This window comes from Sebastes umbrosus, chromosome 4 (assembly GCF_015220745.1).
Source record: "Sebastes umbrosus isolate fSebUmb1 chromosome 4, fSebUmb1.pri, whole genome shotgun sequence".
In the NCBI taxonomy this organism is placed as follows: Eukaryota; Metazoa; Chordata; class Actinopteri; order Perciformes; family Sebastidae; genus Sebastes; species Sebastes umbrosus.
In genome coordinates this window covers 35,142,003-35,162,200 of record NC_051272.1, presented here as the reverse complement: position 1 = coordinate 35,162,200, position 20,198 = coordinate 35,142,003, and the positions used below count along the sequence as shown (strand labels likewise).

At 38.8% G+C, this 20,198-nt stretch overlaps 1 protein-coding gene and 1 long non-coding RNA gene across 2 annotated transcripts; both read left to right on the top strand.

The window, feature by feature from the left end:
* Nucleotides 1–5,346: 5,346 nt before the first annotated feature.
* On the top strand, nt 5,347–11,849 carry LOC119487616. The gene is made up of 2 exons (XR_005206745.1): nt 5,347–5,458; nt 11,364–11,849. It is a non-coding gene; the product is annotated as an uncharacterized LOC119487616 (long non-coding RNA).
* On the top strand, nt 5,455–7,415 carry LOC119487615 (nuclear factor 7, brain-like). The gene has a single exon (XM_037768648.1). It carries the CDS (start codon nt 5,500–5,502, stop codon nt 6,943–6,945), a length of 1,446 nt encoding a protein of 481 aa, XP_037624576.1. The 5' UTR covers nt 5,455–5,499; the 3' UTR covers nt 6,946–7,415.
* Nucleotides 11,850–20,198: the final 8,349 nt, after the last annotated feature.

Sequence of the window (20,198 nt, the reverse complement as noted above, 5' to 3'; positions counted from 1 at the left end):
AATGTTGATAATAATAATTCATCTGTTATTTATTTACCATGTGTGACTGCTGACTGTCAGACATATTTTATATATTATCTCTGTTTTATCCAAACAAACTCAATTTACTTCCTTATTTGTGTTTCTTTGACTGTAGAAAATTCTGCAGAAATTGCTTGATAATATTCATATTACTCTTCAATGTTTAAACCAATTTAGAGAAGCCCAAAATTGCAATAAAATTCAAAATATTGACCTTAAGATTGTGTGGATTAAGGCTGCAACTAAAGACTGTTTCTATTATCAATGAATCTGTTGATTGAAATATCAGAAAACTGAAAAATGCCAAATAAAAACAACAAATTCTCAAATTGGAGCAAATGTTTGGAATTTTTTCTTCATAAATAATTTTCTCATTTCCAATAATACATATTAAATGTCGACTGCAAAGCCCTGACCTTGAATTGCATTGTGGATGTTGAATTTTAAAGGTTGCGAGCAGTGGTCACCTTAATCTTGATCTCTTACATTAATCTTTATCTTGCAGACTGCATAGCAGCATTTATTTCATAATTCTTGAACATTTATGAAGGCGGAGCTGCTGTTTGTTCCTGTGTGTTTATGTTAATTGTCCATTAGATGTGAAACAACCCATCAGCACATGAGACTGTGTTGGATGAACTGCAGGATTTCACACCGTGGATTCACTTCATGTTGGATTCAACAACTTGTATGTTTTCTACCTGGTCAGCAAATATTCTGGTCAAAAACATTAGGGACGCACCGATACCGGTACTGGATCGATATCGGGCCGATATTGATTCAAATAACTGGATCAGATATCGGTGACAATGAGGCTGATCCATTCAATTCAATTTTATGTTTATATACTATATACATTATATACTGTAATTTTAATTCCTGTTTAAATTTTGACCAATTTGTTGCTGCATCAAAAATGTTTACACTTGAATTGTAATTACTATTAATTTTGAGGATTGTTTACCAAGTTACTGTATGATTTATTATTTAATAAAAAATAACAATTAAATAAATGTATATCTATGTTTTTATTGGTCACATTTTGTTTTACAAAGTTAGGAAAGCAAAGTTTAAGTCAAGCCTGATGTTGCCTTTCACATAAAAGAATGATCCCAGTCACTTCCACACAGTGAGGCATACAGCTTATTGATTACTCACTGGTATCAGATCGGTACTCGGTATCGGCTGATACCCAAAGCCCAGGTATCGCTATCGGTATCGGGACTGAAAAAGTTGGATCGGTGCATCCCTAAAAAACATTAACGAGTTCATTTCTGTCCCGAGTTTCTTCTATCAATATAAAATCAAAGCTGTGCTGCAACACAGAAACTGATTCACTCTTCTATTTAAATGATCATTTTATTGATAACACCTTAACACATTTTCTTGAAGTTATAGAAACACGTGTAGCATGTAAGAGAACAGAGCAATAATCCGAAGAATCAGAGAACTAGAGAATTAATATTATTATAGAGAAGAAACCCAAAGTGACAGAAAGAGACAAAGGGAAACTAGAAAGAGCCGACTGCAGAGAAATGATTGAATAAGGTTGGAAACAGAGGGAATGGGAGAAAGAGTGAAAGACGAAGAGAAGCCAACTCAGTGTTGTCAGTGCAACTTAGTCACTGGCTGGAGGAAGAAGATGGCAGAGGTTCAGAGTGAACACAGTGGCTCCAGTTTATCTCAGCGATGCTTCATCTGACTAAACAGCTGACAGGAAGGCAGCAGAGCTCGCACTGACCTCAAGAGACCAGAGAAGGACCGGTAATGTAGTTTATATGTAGAGCTGCACAATGAATCATTTTCTGTCATGATGTCAGCTTTGATCTTTCATACAGAATCAGGGTTTATTAGCGCTATTGGTGCATTTCATTTAGTTAAGAAAGTAAAAAGCATCTGGAAACAGTTGCTGATATAAGATGAATAACAGAGAATGATTTTGTTCCTCAAAATCTCTGAGGAAAACAATCATGTATCAACATCATGATGTCAAACTGTAATCATTTTGGTCATAACTGTGATCAATAATTATAATGGGAGCTTTTTCTTATTCTACAGTGATAAACTGCTGTTGTCTCTGACTGCATTGTCTGATAGATTTAGAGACACTAAAGTCAACTTATTGTGCAGCTACATTAGAAGCATCAATGTGGCCTCCATCTGAGTGTGTTGGTGCTTTACTTTGTGTGACTGCGCCCCCTGCTGGAGCTCATTCACTCTCTGAACTGCCTCTCATCTGTCAGTTGGACTCAAAGTGCTGTTCTATGGAGGTAGGAACCTGTCAATATAAGAAAACAAATAAAGAAATGACTAGATAAATACACAAATATGCCATTAAATGTACCAAAAATATAAAAAAATAAATGTAGGCATTAATTGATTGATAAAATGTGACATAAGATATTTTCTTCTTCATTTATTTATCTTTGTATTAATTCCCATATATACTCTTTAATTTAATTTGTATTAACTTTTCCATTTCTTTATTTATTTTAAAATTTATTTTTATTATTATTTTAAATGTATTTTTTTAATGAATTAATTAATGATTAAATTGAATGTATTTAAGACATCAATATTTCTTTATTTATCAAGTAATTTATTTATTCATTTTTTTTTTGGCAGGTTTCGTCCTCCATACTGTTCCTCAAAGTGACATGCAGGCGAAGTGAAGCAACAGTCACTCTTGGTGCTGATGGTCAACAAGCGCTCCTCGTGTTCTCTGAGCTACGTACAAAAGGCAGCCATTCTGCACTGACAACACAGAGCCCCATAGAAAAGCATGTAAGATCATCTTCATCACATGTGAGGATTTAATGCTTTTCTCTGTTTTATATCAACTAGTGCAGTGCCCGTTGAAAACATGTCTGTTCAGAACGGGCTGAATGCTCGGCCTGTGGCGTTGCTGCTTGCTGCTTTCTCGAGAACAGCTCATACAAACAACTTCACATTCGACTTTGCGCTTCCTTGAGTCCTGAGCAGTACACCTGCCATGACATAGTTGCATCACACACCCAAGTTTTCCAACTACTAACAGTCAGAAACACCAGTGATAAACACTCTGGTTCACGAAGAAAAAACAGCCAGGAGCAGACTTTACTTTTAGACAACTGCCTGGGGCCTCCAATTTCAAAGGAAATTCACTTAGTTACATTCCACCACTGGAGAAGTGAATAAATGAACATGCTGCAGGATAAATATGTGAAAATGGTAAAACACTGATGCAACAACCACAATCTGGTGCAGAAGGCAACCTTGGACAAATAAATATGACCAACAAATACTGAATATTTACAACACAAATTGATCCAGTATTTAAGAGTATAGTAGCAAAGTAACACGACCACACAGACTGAGAAATGTACCATGCCTTGTGCTGCCTTGAGGTCTCCAGTGCTAGCTTTAAATAGTACTAACTCTATACTAACTGATTCACTTTATGTTTAGCAATAACTGCAATGTTTGGGACATAACCGTACAACCATTTAACCAGCCAACTTACAGTTTCCTGCACGCATACATACACATGTCCACAGAGAAAAAACCCACTGACCTGTCAGTAGTCAGCTCAACACTGTGGATGCTGACCTCTGTGACCTCTGTGAGATGTCCCTTTTCCAAATGAATCACCCAGAGCTTGTCAGGCTTGTGGTAACAGCTGGTTTATTCCACATCTGCCTTTATGACAAAGGACACAGAGTAGAAAGGTCATCTCTTTTGGACAAACAGCACATGTCTAGTAGTAAATCTTCCGTTGCTTTGACATTACAGTATGGTTAAATTTTTAAAAATGTATACTCTGCACAATACATTGACACAATGGTTGTATAGTGAGTTTATATTAATGTAAATAAATTAAATGACATAAACAGAAACCGTCCCTCTCTTAAATTTCATACAGAACATATAAACAAATATATTTATACAGCTTTCTCATACGGGACTGTTATCTTTTTTTTAATATTTAACATTTTTAATAGCAATTATGTAACTTAATTACATTACAAAACACAGACAGTAACGTTACACCATAGAAAATACCTAATCAGCGTGTTTAAAATACTGCCACACTCTATAAAGCGACATACTATAACATAGTCAGTGGTAAAATAAGTATCCACATCTCTTACTTGAGTAAAAGTAGCAACATCACAGTGTAGAGATATTGTTAAAAGTTGTACATTAGTAAAAGTACAAAAGTATTAACATCAAAATAGACCTAAAGCACCAAAAGTAGAAGTATTCATTCCCCTAAATGGCCCATTTTGAGAATGATGTATGTTATTGGATTATAATTATTGGTGCATTAATGTGTTCATCACTTTAATGTTGCAGCTGGTTAACATAAAGCTCATTTTATTGCTTTATATACTGCTGGGTAGCTCGTGAATTTCCCCGGGGCTCAATAAAGTCTTATCTTATTGTTACCTATAATAATACATCATAATTTATTTATTGATTGTATTTTATACATGGTATAAAGTAAATTTAGTGAGGTAAAAAGTACAGTATTTGCCTCTGACTTGTTGTATAATATTTTAGTAAATGTACTTAGTTACTTTACTCCACTGTGTACAGTACATTAACAGTCTGTGCAGCTTTTGTCTCAGAGTCGGCAGCAGATCTGCACTTTCAATAGTTTAATGTGTGACTGATGAGCCTTACACTGACTGTTGTGCAACATGTTGGTCTAATGTCGTCATTCAGAAGTGACTTTCTCTCTGAACAGACTCATGAAACAGATCACTGTCAGAGCAGCTTTGACATTTCAGTGCATTTAATGAAACAAGTGACCAAACAGAGACGTGTTAGTGAGAGTTTGAACAACATTTCCTAATGAAAGTAAAGAAAGGTCAAATGAGGGTTGAATTAAAAACTAACCATGTACCTGTATTTTAATTAAATGGCAAACATTTAATCATACTGGATGTGATAAACAGAGTCTCACTGACGTGTTAGCAGAACAGGTTTTCTCTTGTTCCTGTTGGCTGAAAAATGCAAATGTTGTTAAACTGGTTTAGTATCAGTCAGCCTCATCAAATGTTCAGTCCTCACTGGAGGACGAAAGAAAAAAACTCTCCTTGTTTCTAGTTTATGGTGTTTTTATGAGCTGTAGAAGTTAAATTCTTTAAGTAGACGAGACACAAAGAAAATGTTTAGACATGTTCCTGTTTGCCTACAGACAATGAATTTGTACTGTAGTGAATGAAGAGAGAAAAATGCACCTCTGAAAACATCCTGACACCATCTGCTGGTGACATAATGACATGGCAGCATTTCCTCCTAATAATTCACCATGTGGCAGAGGTGAGTGAAGAAGAAAGTAGATTTTGACATTGTTGAGCAGAGCTGAGACGCCATCACAGGGTGTGAGATCTCTGCTGGAAAACACACGTTTGGATTATTTGAAGCAATCAAGAGACGGGACAGTAACTCGGTGAGTCTTGCTTTTGAAAGACAATTTAGATACCAAGACAAATGGCTGAGAAAACTGCTCTTTTTGAAAGTTATCTGAACTGCCATGTGTGTTCAGAGACTTTCAGAGATCCTGTGTCTCTGAGCTGCAACCACAGCTTCTGTTCAAGCTGCCTGAAGAAAATCTGGGAACAAGCTGAAAACAAAAACTGTCCCATTTGTAAAAGAAAATCATCTAAAGATAATCTTGGGTTGAACTTTGCACTGAAGGAACTGTCTGACTCGTTTGCTGAGAGACAGAAAGCTGGATCATCTGAGCCAGAAATAAAGAAGAAGAAGGTGGAGGTGGTGTGTAGTAAACATCAAGAAGAGCCTAAACTGTTCTTTAAGGATGAAGAGAGAGCTGTGTGTCCTGTCTGTGAGTTTTCTCTCCACCAGAGTCACAAGTTGGTTCCTATAGAACAAGCAGTCAGTGACCTGAAGGACCAGCTGACATCTGACTTAGAGTCTCTACAGGACAAGAGGGACAAACATGAAGAAGTGGAGAAAAAATATGATGAAATGGTTAAACACTCTAAGAAGCAGCTGTTCTCCACAGAGAGGCAGATCACAGCAGAGTTCAACAAGCTCCACCAGTTCCTGAAAGAGGAAGAGGAGTCCAGACTGGCAGCTCTGAGGGAGGAAGAGGAGCAGAAGGGGAAGACTATCAGCAGAGAGATGAAGATGATTCAGGAGCACATCTCCTCTCTGTCAGACAGTATCTCTGCTGTTGAAGAAGACCTGCAGAAACACAACGTGCCCTTCCTCAGCAGTTGTAAAGCCACTCAGACCAGAGCCAGAGTCCAGTGCTCACTGTCAGATCCACAGCTGGTCTCAGGAGCGCTGATAGATGTGGCCAAACACCTGGGCAACCTGTCCTTCAGAGTCTGGGAGAAGATGAAGGACAAGGTCCACTTCAGTCCTGTCATTCTGGACCCAAACACTGCATGCCCCATTCTCTATCTGTCTGATGATCTGACCAGTGTGAGACGTGGAGACACAATCCAGCAGCTTCCTGACAATCCAGAGAGACACACTAAGTATCCCACTGTTCTGGGCTCTGAGGGCTTCAGCTCAGGGAAACACAGCTGGGAGGTGGAGGTGGGAGACCATCCTCACTGGCTTGTAGGTTTGACAAAAGAGTCAGCTGACAGGAAGGAGAAAAGTTCTGCCACACCAAATTATGGAATCTGGTGTTTAACTCATCAAAGTGGAAAATACACTAATGGTCTTGGTGAGACAGTCGGAGTGAAGAAGAGTCTCCAGAGGATCAGAGTCCAGCTGGACTATGACGGGGGGGAGGTGTCCTTCTACGACCCTGAAGACATGACTCACATCTACACTTACAGAGACACTTTCACTGAGAAACTCTTCCCATGGTTCAGTATTGGATCAGCTGGTGATGCTAAAACTGCTGATATCAAAATCTGTCAAACTGAGATTCTCTGTGATGTTCAGGGAGGGTGGTGAGGTCAAAGTGATTTATTGGGATTTTTATAACAAAGGTGTTTTCTTGTCAGTTACAGATAATTCCAGTTAGTTCTTTATAGGAGATAATCTGTCATTTGAAGGTGCATGAAGAAGATGTAGAGATCCAGATGAGAGAAAAAATAAGATTTGATCTCTTTCAGCAAATAACATGATGTGTTTGTGTCGTAGAACTGGGACGAGTAGATTTCTTGTGATCATTTTATTTTAACTTTTATCTACAGATTTATTTTTATTTTCAAGTATTAACAAACTTCAGTTTGCATATTTTTTTTTAAAATAGTCTTTCATTTTAAAACATATAACCACAGAAAGCCTCACCTTACCTTGTTTATTTTTGACATTTTAGAATTACTTTTCATCTTTTAATTATCCAGGTTGTGAAAGTAATTCAGTAAATAACTTTCTGAAAATGCATTTTTATTATTATATTCAGATTTAGAAATGCTTTATGCAAATCAACATCATGTTTTACTTTGCAGAATGGACCAATGTTGATAATAATAATTCATCTGTTATTTGTTTACCATGTGTGACTGTTGACTGTCAGACATATTTTATATATTATCTCTGTTTTATCCAAACAAACTCAATTTACTTCCTTATTTGTGTTTCTTTGACTGTAGAAAATTCTGCAGAAATTGCTTGATAATATTTATATTACCCTTCAATGTTTAAACCAATTTAGAGAAGCCCAAAATTGCAATAAAATTGAAAATATTGACTTTAAGATTGTGTGGATTAAGGCTGCAACTAAAGACTGTTTCTATTATCAATGAATCTGTTGATTGAAATATCAGAAAACTGAAAAATGCCAAATAAAAACAACAAATTCTCAAATTGGAGCAAATGTTTGGATTTTTTTCTTAATAAATAATTTTCTCATTTCCAATAATACGTATTAAATGTTGACTGCAAAGCCCTGACCTTGAATTGAATTGTGGATGTTGAATTTTAAAGGTTGCGAGCAGTGGTCACCTTAATCTTGATCTCTTACATTAATCTTTATCTTGCAGACTGCATAGCAGCATTTATTTCATAATTCTTGAACATTTATGAAGGCGGAGCTGCTGTTTGTTCCTCTGTGTTTATGTTAATTGTCCATTAGATGTGAAACAACCCATCAGCACATGAGACTGTGTTGGATGAACTGCAGGATTTCACACTGTGGATTCACTTCATGTTGGATTCAGCAACTTGTATGTTTTCTACCTGGTCAGCAAATATTCTGGTCAAAAACATTAGGGACGCACCGATACCGGTACTGGATCGATATCGGGCCGATATTGATTCAAATAACTGGATCAGATATCGGTGACAATGAGGCTGATCTATTCAATTCAATTTTATGTTTATATACTATATACATTATATACTGTAATTTTAATTCCTGTTTAAGTTTTGACCAATTTGTTGCTGCATTAAAAATGTTTACACTTGAATTGTAATTACTGTTAATTTTGAGGATTTTTTACCAAGTTACTGTATGATTTATTATTTAATAAAAAAGAACAATTAAATAAATTTATATCTATGTATTTATTGGTCACATTTTGTTTTACAAAGTTATGAAAGCAATGTTTAAGTCAAGTCTGATGTTGCCTTCCACATAGAAGAATGATCCCAGTCACTTCCACACAGTGAGGCATACAGCTTATTGATTACTCACTGGTATCAGATCGGTACTCGGTATCGGCTGATACCCAAAGCCCAGGTATCGCTCTCGGTATCGGGACTGAAAAAGTCGGATCGGTGCATCCCTAAAAAACATTAACGAGTTCATTTCTGTCCCGAGTTTCTTCTATCAATATAAAATCAAAGCTGTGCTGCAACACAGAAACTGATTCACTTTTCTATTTAAATGATCATTTTATTGATAACACCTTAACACATTTTCTTGAAGTTATAGAAACACGTGTAGCATGTAAGAGAACAGAGCAATAATCCGAAGAATCAGAGAACTAGAGGATTAATATTATTATAGAGAAGAAACCCAAAGTGACAGAAAGAGACAAAGGGAAACTAGAAAGAGTCGACTGCAGAGAAATGATTGAATAAGGTTGGAAACAGAGGGAATGGGAGAAAGAGTGAAAGACGAAGAGAAGCCAACTCAGTGTTGTCAGTGCAACTTAGTCACTGGCTGGAGAAAGAAGATGGCAGAGGTTCAGAGTGAACACAGTGGCTCCAGTTTATCTCAGCGATGCTTCATCTGACTAAACAGCTGACAGGAAGGCAGCAGAGCTCGCACTGACCTCAAGAGACCAGAGAAGGACCGGTAATGTAGTTTATATGTAGAGCTGCACAATGAATCATTTTCTGTCATGATGTCAGCTTTGATCTTTCATACAGAATCAGGGTTTATTAGCGCTATTGGTGCATTTCATTTAGTTAAGAAAGTAAAAAGCATCTGGAAACAGTTGCTGATATAAGATGAATAAAGGAGAATGATTTTGTTCCTCAAAATCTCTGAGGAAAAACAATCATGTATCAACATCATGATGTCAAACTGTAATCATTTTGGTCATAACTGTGATCAATAATTATAATGGGAGCTTTTTCTTATTCTACAGTGATAAACTGCTGTTGTCTCTGACTGCATTGTCTGATAGATTTAGAGACACTAAAGTCAACTTATTGTGCAGCTACATTAGAAGCGTCAATGTGGCCTCCATCTGAGTGTGTTGGTGCTTTACTTTGTGTGACTGCGCCCCCTGCTGGAGCTCATTCACTCTCTGAACTGCCTCTCATCTGTCAGTTGGACTCAAAGTGCTGTGCTATGGAGGTACGAACCTGTCAATATAAGAAAACAAATAAAGAAATGACTAGATAAATACACAAATATGCCATTAAATGTACCAAAAATATTAAAAATAGATGTAGGCATTGATTAATTGATAAAATGTGACATAAAATGATATTTTCTTCTTCATTTATCTATATTGTATTAATTCCCATATATACTCTTTAATTTAATTTGTATTAACTTTCCCATTTCTTTATTTATTTAAAATTTATTTTTATTATTATTTTAAATTTATTTTTTAATTAATTAATTAATGATTAAATGTTATGTATTTAAGACATCAATATTTCTTCATTTATCAAGTAATTTATTTATTCATTTTTTATTTTGTCCTGTTTCGTCCTCCATACTGTTCCTCACAGTGACATGCAGGCGAAGTGAAGCAACAGTCACTCTTGGTGCTGATGGTCAACAAGCGCTCCTCGTGTTCTCTGAGCTACGTACAAAAGGCAGCCATTCTGCACCGACAACACAGAGCCCCATAGAAAAGCATGTAAGATCATCTTCATCACATGTGAGGATTTAATGCTTTTCTCTGTTTTATATCAACTAGTGCAGTGCCCGTTGAAAACATGTCTGTTCAGAACGGGCTGAATGCTCGGCCTGTGGCGTTGCTGCTTGCAGCTTTCTCGAGAACAGCTCATACAAACAACTTCACACTCGACAATGTGCTTCCTTGAGTCCTGAGCAGTACACCTGCCATGACATAGTTGCATCACACACCCAAGTTTCCCAACTACTAACAGTCAGAAACACCAGTGATAAACACTCTGGTTCACGAAGAAAAAACAGCCAGGAGCAGACTTTACTTTTAGACAACTGCCTGGGGCCTCCAATTTCAAAGGAAATTCATTTAGTTACATTCCACCACTGGAGAAGTGAATAAATGAACATGGTGCAGGATAAATATGTGAACATGGTAAAACACTGATGCAACAACCACAATCTGGTGCAAAAGGCAACCTTGGACAAATAAATATGACCAACAAATGCTGAATATTTACAACACAAATTGATCCAGTATTTAAGAGTATAGTAGCAAAGTAACACGACCACACAGACTGAGGAATGTACCATGCCTTGTGCTGCCTTGAGGTCTCCAGTGCTAGCTTTAAATAGTGCTAACTGTGAGCTGGATTCACTTTATGTTTAGCAATAACTGCAATGTTTGAGACATAACCATACAACCATTTAACCAGCCAACTTACAGTTTCATGCACGCATACATACACATGTCCACAAAGAAAAGACCCTCCTTTGCGACAAGCTAGTATGAAATGGTTGTTACCAATGGATTCCTTGCGTTTTTATAGTTTCATATAACAGTATCTTCACTCTAGCTTTAAAACTGAGTCCAAACAACTTAAAATTCACAAGTTGCGTTAATGCGTTAAAGAAATTAGTGGAGTTAAAACAAATTTGTGTTAATACGTTATTACCGCGTTAACTTTGACAGATATACGTAAATCAAGATATAAAATGACTAATCCAAAGCTAGTAGAGTTGAATCATATCGCCCACCTTGAACATACAGTGTGTATATTCCTCACACTACATATATCTCTCCTAATATCTCTGCTTCCATGTGTCGCTCCAGGTTTTGTCCAAAGCGGTTGGACGTGCCACTACTCCATCCTGTTCCGGATGCTGATGCAGGTGATCATGTGGATGTTTTTTGTGCCGTGTGAGATTGGAGCTCAGACTGTCGTCTACTGTGCTGTGTCAGATGAAGCTGCCAAACACAGCGGAGGTTACTTCGTCGACTGCCGACCAGCTACTCTGCGTCCTTTCGCAAGAGACGCTGGTGTGGCAAAGAAACTGTGGGAGGCCAGTGAGAGACTGGTGAAACTGGCCTGATGGTGGAGCTGATTCTTAGACAGTTATTTATGGTTATGTACGTTTTTTTATTGTTTATGTTTTTCATTCATATTTTTGCTGCGTACCATGCATGAGTATATTTTTATTTAATAAAAATATGATTCAATGATTTAACACTTTGGTTGAATAACACATGATTTGAAATGGTGGTTATTTCTTAAAACATGTTAAACATAAAATATTAAATTTGTGTTTTAACTAGGTGTTTCTGGAGTCAAACATTTGTTTACAATGTCAACGCATTTAATTATGTATGTTTTGTATTTCATTTAAAAATTAAAGCTGCAAGCAGCGATGATCGGGCCCTTGCCCACGCGCGCACGTCGGGGGAACGCGCACGTCGGGGCACGTACATGTCTTCAGGGCAAGACTCTTATAAAACATGTCAAATTTGGGGAAGATTGGACAATGTATAGCCAATTTACAACAGCTTCCTGTTTCCTGTAGGGGGCGCTATGACTATCATGCATAATACCACATATATGTCTTCAGGCCTGGTCCATTATCCAGCTTGTGAAGTTTGGAGCAGATTGGACTATGTAAAGTCAAGTAACAACAGCCTCCTGTTTTTTGGCGAAGAAGCTTTTTCGCCGCCACGCCAAGGCAACATGGTTCGATAACTTTTTGATCTTTTGATAAGTTTTCATCCCAAAGGTCTTAAGATACTACTGACCAAATTTGAGGTAGATGTGATTAATTTCTGAGGCAGAGTACATCAACGTGTAAAACATGATATTTCCTGTTACCACTAGGTGGCGCTATGACTGCGAGCCAAAATTTGCATGTAGATGTCGTCACACAGGGACATTTATCTTGCATGAGAAATTTGGAGCAGATTGGTTACTATACGCCAAAGTTACAACAACTTCCTGTTTCTTGGCGAAGAAGCTTTTTCGCCGCCACGCCACGGCAACATGGTTCGATAACTTTTTGATCTTTTGATAAGTTTTCTTCCCAAAGGTCTTAAGATACTACTGACCAAGTTTCAGGTAGATGTGATTAATTTCTGAGGCAGAGTACATAAATGTGTAAAACATGATATTTCCTGTTACCACAAGGTGGCGCTATGACTGTGAGTCAAAATTTGCATATGGATGTCGTCAGACAGGGACCTTTATCAGGCATGAGAAATTTGGAGCATATAGGTTAATGTACGACAAAGTTACAACAACTTCCTGTTTCTTGGCGAAAGGCGCTTTTTCGCCGCCACGCCACGGCAACATAGTTCGATAACTTTTTGATCTTTGAGTAACTTTTCATCCCAAAGGTCTTAAGATACTACTGACCAAATTTGAAGTTGATCGGGTTAAATCTCTAGGAGGAGTTCGTTAAAGTACAGCGCCTGGAAATGGTAAAAAAACGCCATAAAATCCAATATGGCCGACTTCCGGTTGGGTTTACGGTATACCTCCAAGAGGGTTTTATTTACATCTCGTCATGGTACATATACCTACCAAATTTCGTAAATTTAGGGGAAACGTGTCGTCGGGGCTACTCAATAGGGGGCGCTAGCGAGCCAATTTGCCACACCCGAGCACGAAACCCATATCAGATATTTATTTCACGCACGTTTTATCTTGCATGAGAAATTTGGAGCAGATTGGTTACTATACGCCAAAGTTACAACAACTTCCTGTTTTTTGGCGAAGAAGCTTTTTCGCCGCCACGCCACGGCAACATGGTTCGATAACTTTTTGATCTTTTGATAAGTTTTCATCCCAAAGGTCTTAAGATACTACTGACCAAGTTTCAGGTAGATGTGATTAATTTCTGAGGCAGAGTACATCAATGTGTAAAACATGATATTTCCTGTTACCACTAGGTGGCGCTATGACTGCGAGCCAAAATTTGCATATGGATGGTGTCAGAGAGGGACTTTTATCAGGCATGAGAAATTTGGAGCATATAGGTTAATGTACGACAAAGTTACAACAACTTCCTGTTTCTTGGCGAAAGGCGCTTTTTCGCCGCCACGCCACGGCAACATAGTTCGATAACTTTTTGATCTTTGAGTAACTTTTCATCCCAAAGGTCTTAAGATACTACTGACCAAATTTGAAGTTGATCGGGTTAAATCTCTAGGAGGAGTTCGTTAAAGTACAGCGCCTGGATATGGAGAAAAACGCCATAAAATCCAATATGGCCGACTTCCGGTTGGGTTTACGGTATACCTCCAAGAGGGTTTTATTTACGTCTCATCATGGTACATATACCTACCAAATTTCGTAAATTTAGGAGAAACGTGTCGTCGGGGCTACTCAATAGGGGGCGCTAGCGAGCCAATTTGCCACACCCGAGCACGAAACCCATATCAGATATTCATTTCACGCACGTCTGACACGTGTGCAAAATTTCAAAAAAAGTTCATTATCCCAAGCACCTCGTTTTCACGCTCAAAGACATAATAGAATAATAATAATAAGAATTAAAGCTGCAAGCAGCGATGATCGGGCCCTCGCCCACGCGCGCACGTCGGGGGAACGCGCTCGTCGGGGCACGTACATGTCTTCAGGGCAAGACTCTTATAAAACATGTCAAATTTGGGGAAGATTGGACAATGTATAGCCAATTTACAACAACTTCCTGTTTCCTGTAGGGGGCGCTATGACTATCACGCATAATACCACATATATGTCTTCAGGCCTGGTCCATTATCCAGCTTGTGAAGTTTGGAGCAGATTGGACTATGTAAAGTCAAGTAACAACAGCCTCCTGTTTTTTGGCGAAGAAGCTTTTTCTCCGCCACGCCACGGCAACATGGTTCGATAACTTTTTGATCTTTTGATAAGTTTTCATCACAAAGGTCTTAAGATACTACTGACCAAATTTCAGGTAGATGTGATTAATTTCTGAGGCAGAGTACATCAATGTGTAAAACATGATATTTCCTGTTACCACTAGGTGGCGCTATGACTGCGAGCCAAAATTTGCATGTGGATGTCGTCACACAGGGACTTTTATCTTGCATGAGAAATTTGGAGCAGATTGGTTACTATACGCCAAAGTTACAACAACTTCCTGTTTCTTGGCGAAAGGCGCTTTTTCGCCGCCACGCCACGGCAACATAGTTCAATAACTTTTTGATCTTTGAGTAACTTTTCATCCCAAAGGTCTTAAGATACTACTGACCAAATTTGAAGTTGATCGGGTTAAATCTCTAGGAGGAGATCGTTAAAGTACAGCGCCTGGAAATGGTAAAAAAACGCCATAAAATCCAATATGGCCGTTTTCCGGTTGGGTTTACGGTATACCTCCAAGAGGGTTTTATTTACGTCTCATCATGGTACATATACCTACCAAATTTCATAAATTTAGGGGAAACGTGTCGTCGGGGCTACTCAATAGGGGGCGCTAGCGAGCCAATTTGCCACATCCGAGAACGAAACCCATATCAGATATTTATTTCACGTACGTTTTATCTTGCATGAGAAATTTGGAGCAGATTGGTTACTATACGCCAAAGTTGCAACAACTTCCTGTTTTTTGGCGAAGAAGCTTTTTCGCCGCCACGCCACGGCAACATAGTTCGATAACTTTTTGATCTTTTGATAAATTTTCATCCCAAAGGTCTTAAGATACTACTGACCAAGTTTCACGTAGATGTGATTAATTTCTGAGGCAGAGTACATCAATGTGTAAAACATGATATTTCCTGTTACCACTAGGTGGCGCTATGACTGTGAGTCAAAATTTGCATATGGATGTCGTCAGACAGGGACCTTTATCAGGCATGAGAAATTTGGAGCATATAGGTTAATGTACGTCAAAGTTACAACAACTTCCTGTTTCTTGGCGAAAGGCGCTTTTTCGCCGCCACGCCACGGCAACATAGTTCGATAACTTTTTGATCTTTGAGTAACTTTTCATCCCAAAGGTCTTAAGATACTACTGACCAAATTTGAAGTTGATCGGGTTAAATCTCTAGGAGGAGTTCGTTAAAGTACAGCGCCTGGAAATGGTAAAAAAACGCCATAAAATCCAATATGGCCGACTTCCGGTTGGGTTTACGGTATACCTCCAAGAGGGTTTTATTTACGTCTCGTCATGGTACATATACCTACCAAATTTCGTAAATTTAGGGGAAACGTGTCGTCGGGGCTACTCAATAGGGGGCGCTAGCGAGCCAATTTGCCACACCCGAGCACGAAACCCATATCAGATATTTATTTCACGTACGTTTTATCTTGCATGAGAAATTTGGAGCAGATTGGTTACTATACGCCAAAGTTACAACAACTTCCTGTTTTTTGGCGATGAAGCTTTTTCGCCGCCACGCCACGGCAACATGGTTTGATAACTTTTTGATCTTTTGATAAGTTTTCTTCCCAAAGGTCTTAAGATACTACTGACCAAGTTTCAGGTAGATGTGATTAATTTCTGAGGCAGAGTACATCAACGTGTAAAACATGATATTTCCTGTTACCACTAGGTGGCGCTATGACTGTGAGTCAAAATTTGCATATGGATATCGTCAGACAGGGACCTTTATCAGGCATGAGAAATTTGGAGCATATAGGTTAATGTACGACAAAGTTACAACAACTTCCTGTTTCTTGGCGAAAGGCGCTTTTTCGCCGCCACGCCACGGCAACATAGTTCGATAACTTTTTGATCTTTGAGTAACTTTTCATCCCAAAGGTCTTAAGATACTACTGACCAAATTTGAAGTTGATCGGGTTAAATCTCTAGGAGGAGTTCGTTAAAGTACAGCGCCTGGAAATGGTAAAAAAACGCCATAAAATCCAATATGGCCGACTTCCGGTTGGGTTTACGGTATACCTCCAAGAGGGTTTTATTTACGTCTCGTCATGGTACATACACCTACCAAATTTCGTAAATTTAGGGGAAACGTGTCGTCGGGGCTACTCAATAGGGGGCGCTAGCGAGCCAATTTGCCACACCCGAGCACGAAACCCATATCAGATATTCATTTCACGCACGTCTGACACGTGTGCAAAATTTCAAAAAAAGTTCATTATCCCAAGCACCTCGTTTTCACGCTCAAAGACATAATAGAATAATAAGAATAAGAATAATTAAAGCTGCAAGCAGCGATGATCGGGCCCTCGCCCACGCGCGCACGTCGGGGGAATGCGCACGTCGGGGCACGTACATGTCTTCAGGGCAAGACTCTTATAAAACATGTCAAATTTGGGGAAGATTGGACAATGTACAGCCAATTTACAACAACTTCCTGTTTCCTGTAGGGGGCGCTATGACTATCACGCATAATACCACATATATGTCTTCAGGCCTGGTCCATTATCCAGCTTGTGAAGTTTGGAGCAGATTGGACTATGTAAAGTCAAGTAACAACAGCCTCCTGTTTCTTGGCGAAAGGCGCTTTTTCGCCGCCACGCCACGGCAACATAGTTCGATAACTTTTTGATCTTTTGATAAGTTTTCATCCCAAAGGTCTTAAGATACTACTGACCAAGTTTCACGTAGATGTGATTAATTTCTGAGGCAGAGTACATCAACGTGTAAAACATGATATTTCCTGTTACCACTAGGTGGCGCTATGACTGCGAGTCAAAATTTGCATATGGATGTTGTCAGACAGGGACCTTTATCAGGCATGAGAAATTTGGAGCATATAGGTTAATGTACGACAAAGTTACAACAACTTCCTGTTTCTTGGCGAAAGGCGCTTTTTCGCCGCCACGCCACGGCAACATAGTTCGATAACTTTTTGATCTTTGAGTAACTTTTCATCCCAAAGGTCTTAAGATACTACTGACCAAATTTGAAGTTGATCGGGTTAAATCTCTAGGAGGAGTTCGTTAAAGTACAGCGCCTGGAAATGGTAAAAAAACGCCATAAAATCCAATATGGCCGACTTCCGGTTGGGTTTACGGTATACCTCCAAGAGGCTTTTATTTACATCTCGTCATGGTACATATACCTACCAAATTTCATAAATTTAGGTGAAACGTGTCGTCGGGGCTACTCAATAGGGGGCGCTAGCGAGCCAATTTGCCACACCCGAGCACGAAACCCATATCAGATATTTATTTCACGCACGCTTTATCTTGCATGAGAAATTTGGAGCAGATTGGTTACTATACGCCAAAGTTACAACAACTTCCTGTTTTTTGGCGAAGAAGCTTTTTCGCCGCCACGCCACGGCAACATGGTTCGATAACTTTTTGATCTTTTGATAAGTTTTCATCCCAAAGGTCTTAAGATACTACTGACCAAGTTTCAGGTAGATGTGATTAATTTCTGAGGCAGAGTACGTCAATGTGTAAAACATGATATTTCCTGTTACCACTAGGTGGCGCTATGACTGCGAGCCAAAATTTGCATATGGATGGTGTCAGACAGGGACCTTTATCAGGCATGAGAAATTTGGAGCATATAGGTTAATGTACGACAAAGTTACAACAACTTCCTGTTTCTTGGCGAAAGGCGCTTTTTCGCCGCCACGCCACGGCAACATAGTTCGATAACTTTTTGATCTTTGAGTAACTTTTCATCCCAAAGGTCTTAAGATACTACTGACCAAATTTGAAGTTGATCGGGTTAAATCTCTAGGAGGAGTTCGTTAAAGTACAGCGCCTGTATATGGTAAAAAAACGCCATAAAATCCAATATGGCCGACTTCCGGTTGGGTTTACGGTATACCTCCAAGAGGGTTTTATTTACGTCTCATCATGGTACATATACCTACCAAATTTCGTAAATTTAGGAGAAACGTGTCGTCGGGGCTACTCAATAGGGGGCGCTAGCGAGCCAATTTGCCACACCCGAGCACGAAACCCATATCAGATATTCATTTCACGCACGTCTGACACGTGTGCAAAATTTCAAAAAAAGTTCATTATCCCAAGCACCTCGTTTTCACGCTCAAAGACATAATAGAATAATAATAAGAATAATAATAATAATAATAATAAGAATAATAATCATTTGAATTACAATAGGTCCTCGGACCGACTTTGTCGGTGCTCGGGCCCTAATAATCATTTGAAATACAATAGGTCCTCGGACCGACTTTGTCGGTGCTCGGGCCCTAATAATTAAAGCTGCAAGCAGCGATGATCGGGCCCTCGCCCACGCGCGCACGTCGGGGGAACGCGCACGTCGGGGCACATACATGTCTTCAGGGCAAGACTCTTATAAAACATGTCAAATTTGGGGAAGATTGGACAATGTACAGCCAATTTACAACAACTTCCTGTTTCCTGTAGGGGGCGCTATGACTATCACGCATAATACCACATATATGTCTTCAGGCCTGGTCCATTATCCAGCTTGTGAAGTTTGGAGCAGATTGGACTATGTAAAGTCAAATAACAACAGCCTCCTGTTTTTTGGTGAAGAAGCTTTTTCGCCGCCACGCCACGGCAACATGGTTCGATAACTTTTTGATCTTTTAATATCAAATCTAATATGTGTCCTTGTCGTGATGTGTTTTTACTATACATATTACAATTAACGTCATGACATTAACTTTTATATAACTTAACATTGTATATATTATATATATATCTATATATATATAGATATATATATATATATATAAAATATATATATATATATGTATATATATATATGGAAAAGTTAGAAGGAAAAGTTTTAAATTTATTATTTTTTGGGGTGATTTTTGAAGTATTTTATTGATAGGACAGTGGATAGAGTGTTGGAAAGGGGGAGAGAGAGAAATGACATGCGGAAAGGATTACAGGCCGGATTCGAACCCGGGTCCACCGCTGCTAGGGCGCTCGCTCTACCGACTGAGCTAAACCTGAGCTAACCAGCCGCCGAAGGAAAAGTTTTGTTTCATCATTGGAGGTTACAAGATTTGTATTTCTTCATATGTTCTTAGTATTTTTCTCACGGATTAACCCACAAGAAAAGATTATATTCATTTTTAATTGTATTTTTATGTAGAGTTTTTCCCAGACAGTGTTTTGTTTCAATTTAGGAGAGGGTTGGTTGCAGTATACAACCATTTCCGGTTTCCTGTAGGGGGCGCTATGACTATCACGCATAATACCACATATATGTCTTCAGGCCTGGTCCATTATCCAGCTTGTGAAGTTTGGAGCAGATTGGACTATGTAAAGTCAAGTAACAACAGCCTCCTATTTTTTGGCGAAGAAGCTTTTTCGCCGCCACGCCACGGCAACACGGTTCGATAACTTTTTGATCTTTTGATAAGTTTTCATCCCAAAGGTCTTAAGATACTACTGATCAAGTTTCAGGTAGATGTGATTAATTTCTGAGGCAGAGTACATCAGTGTGTACAACATGATATTTCCTGTTACCACTAGGTGGCGCTATGACTGTGAGTCAAAATTTGCATATGGATGTTGTCAGACAGGGACCTTTATCAGGCATGAGACATTTGGAGCATATAGGTTAACGTACGACAAAGTTACAACAACTTCCTGTTTCTTGGCGAAAGGCGCTTTTTCGCCGCCACGCCACGGCAACATGGTTCGATAACTTTTTGATCTTTTGATAAGTTTTCATCCCAAAGGTCTTAAGATACTACTGACCAAGTTTGAGGTAGATGTGATTAATTTCTGAGGCATAGTACATCAAT

What these genes read in the sequence shown, in the direction of transcription:
- LOC119487615 (XM_037768648.1), top strand. Translation starts at nt 5,500, where the DNA reads ATGGCTGAGAAAACTGCTCTTTTTGAAAGTTATCTGAACTGCCATGTG.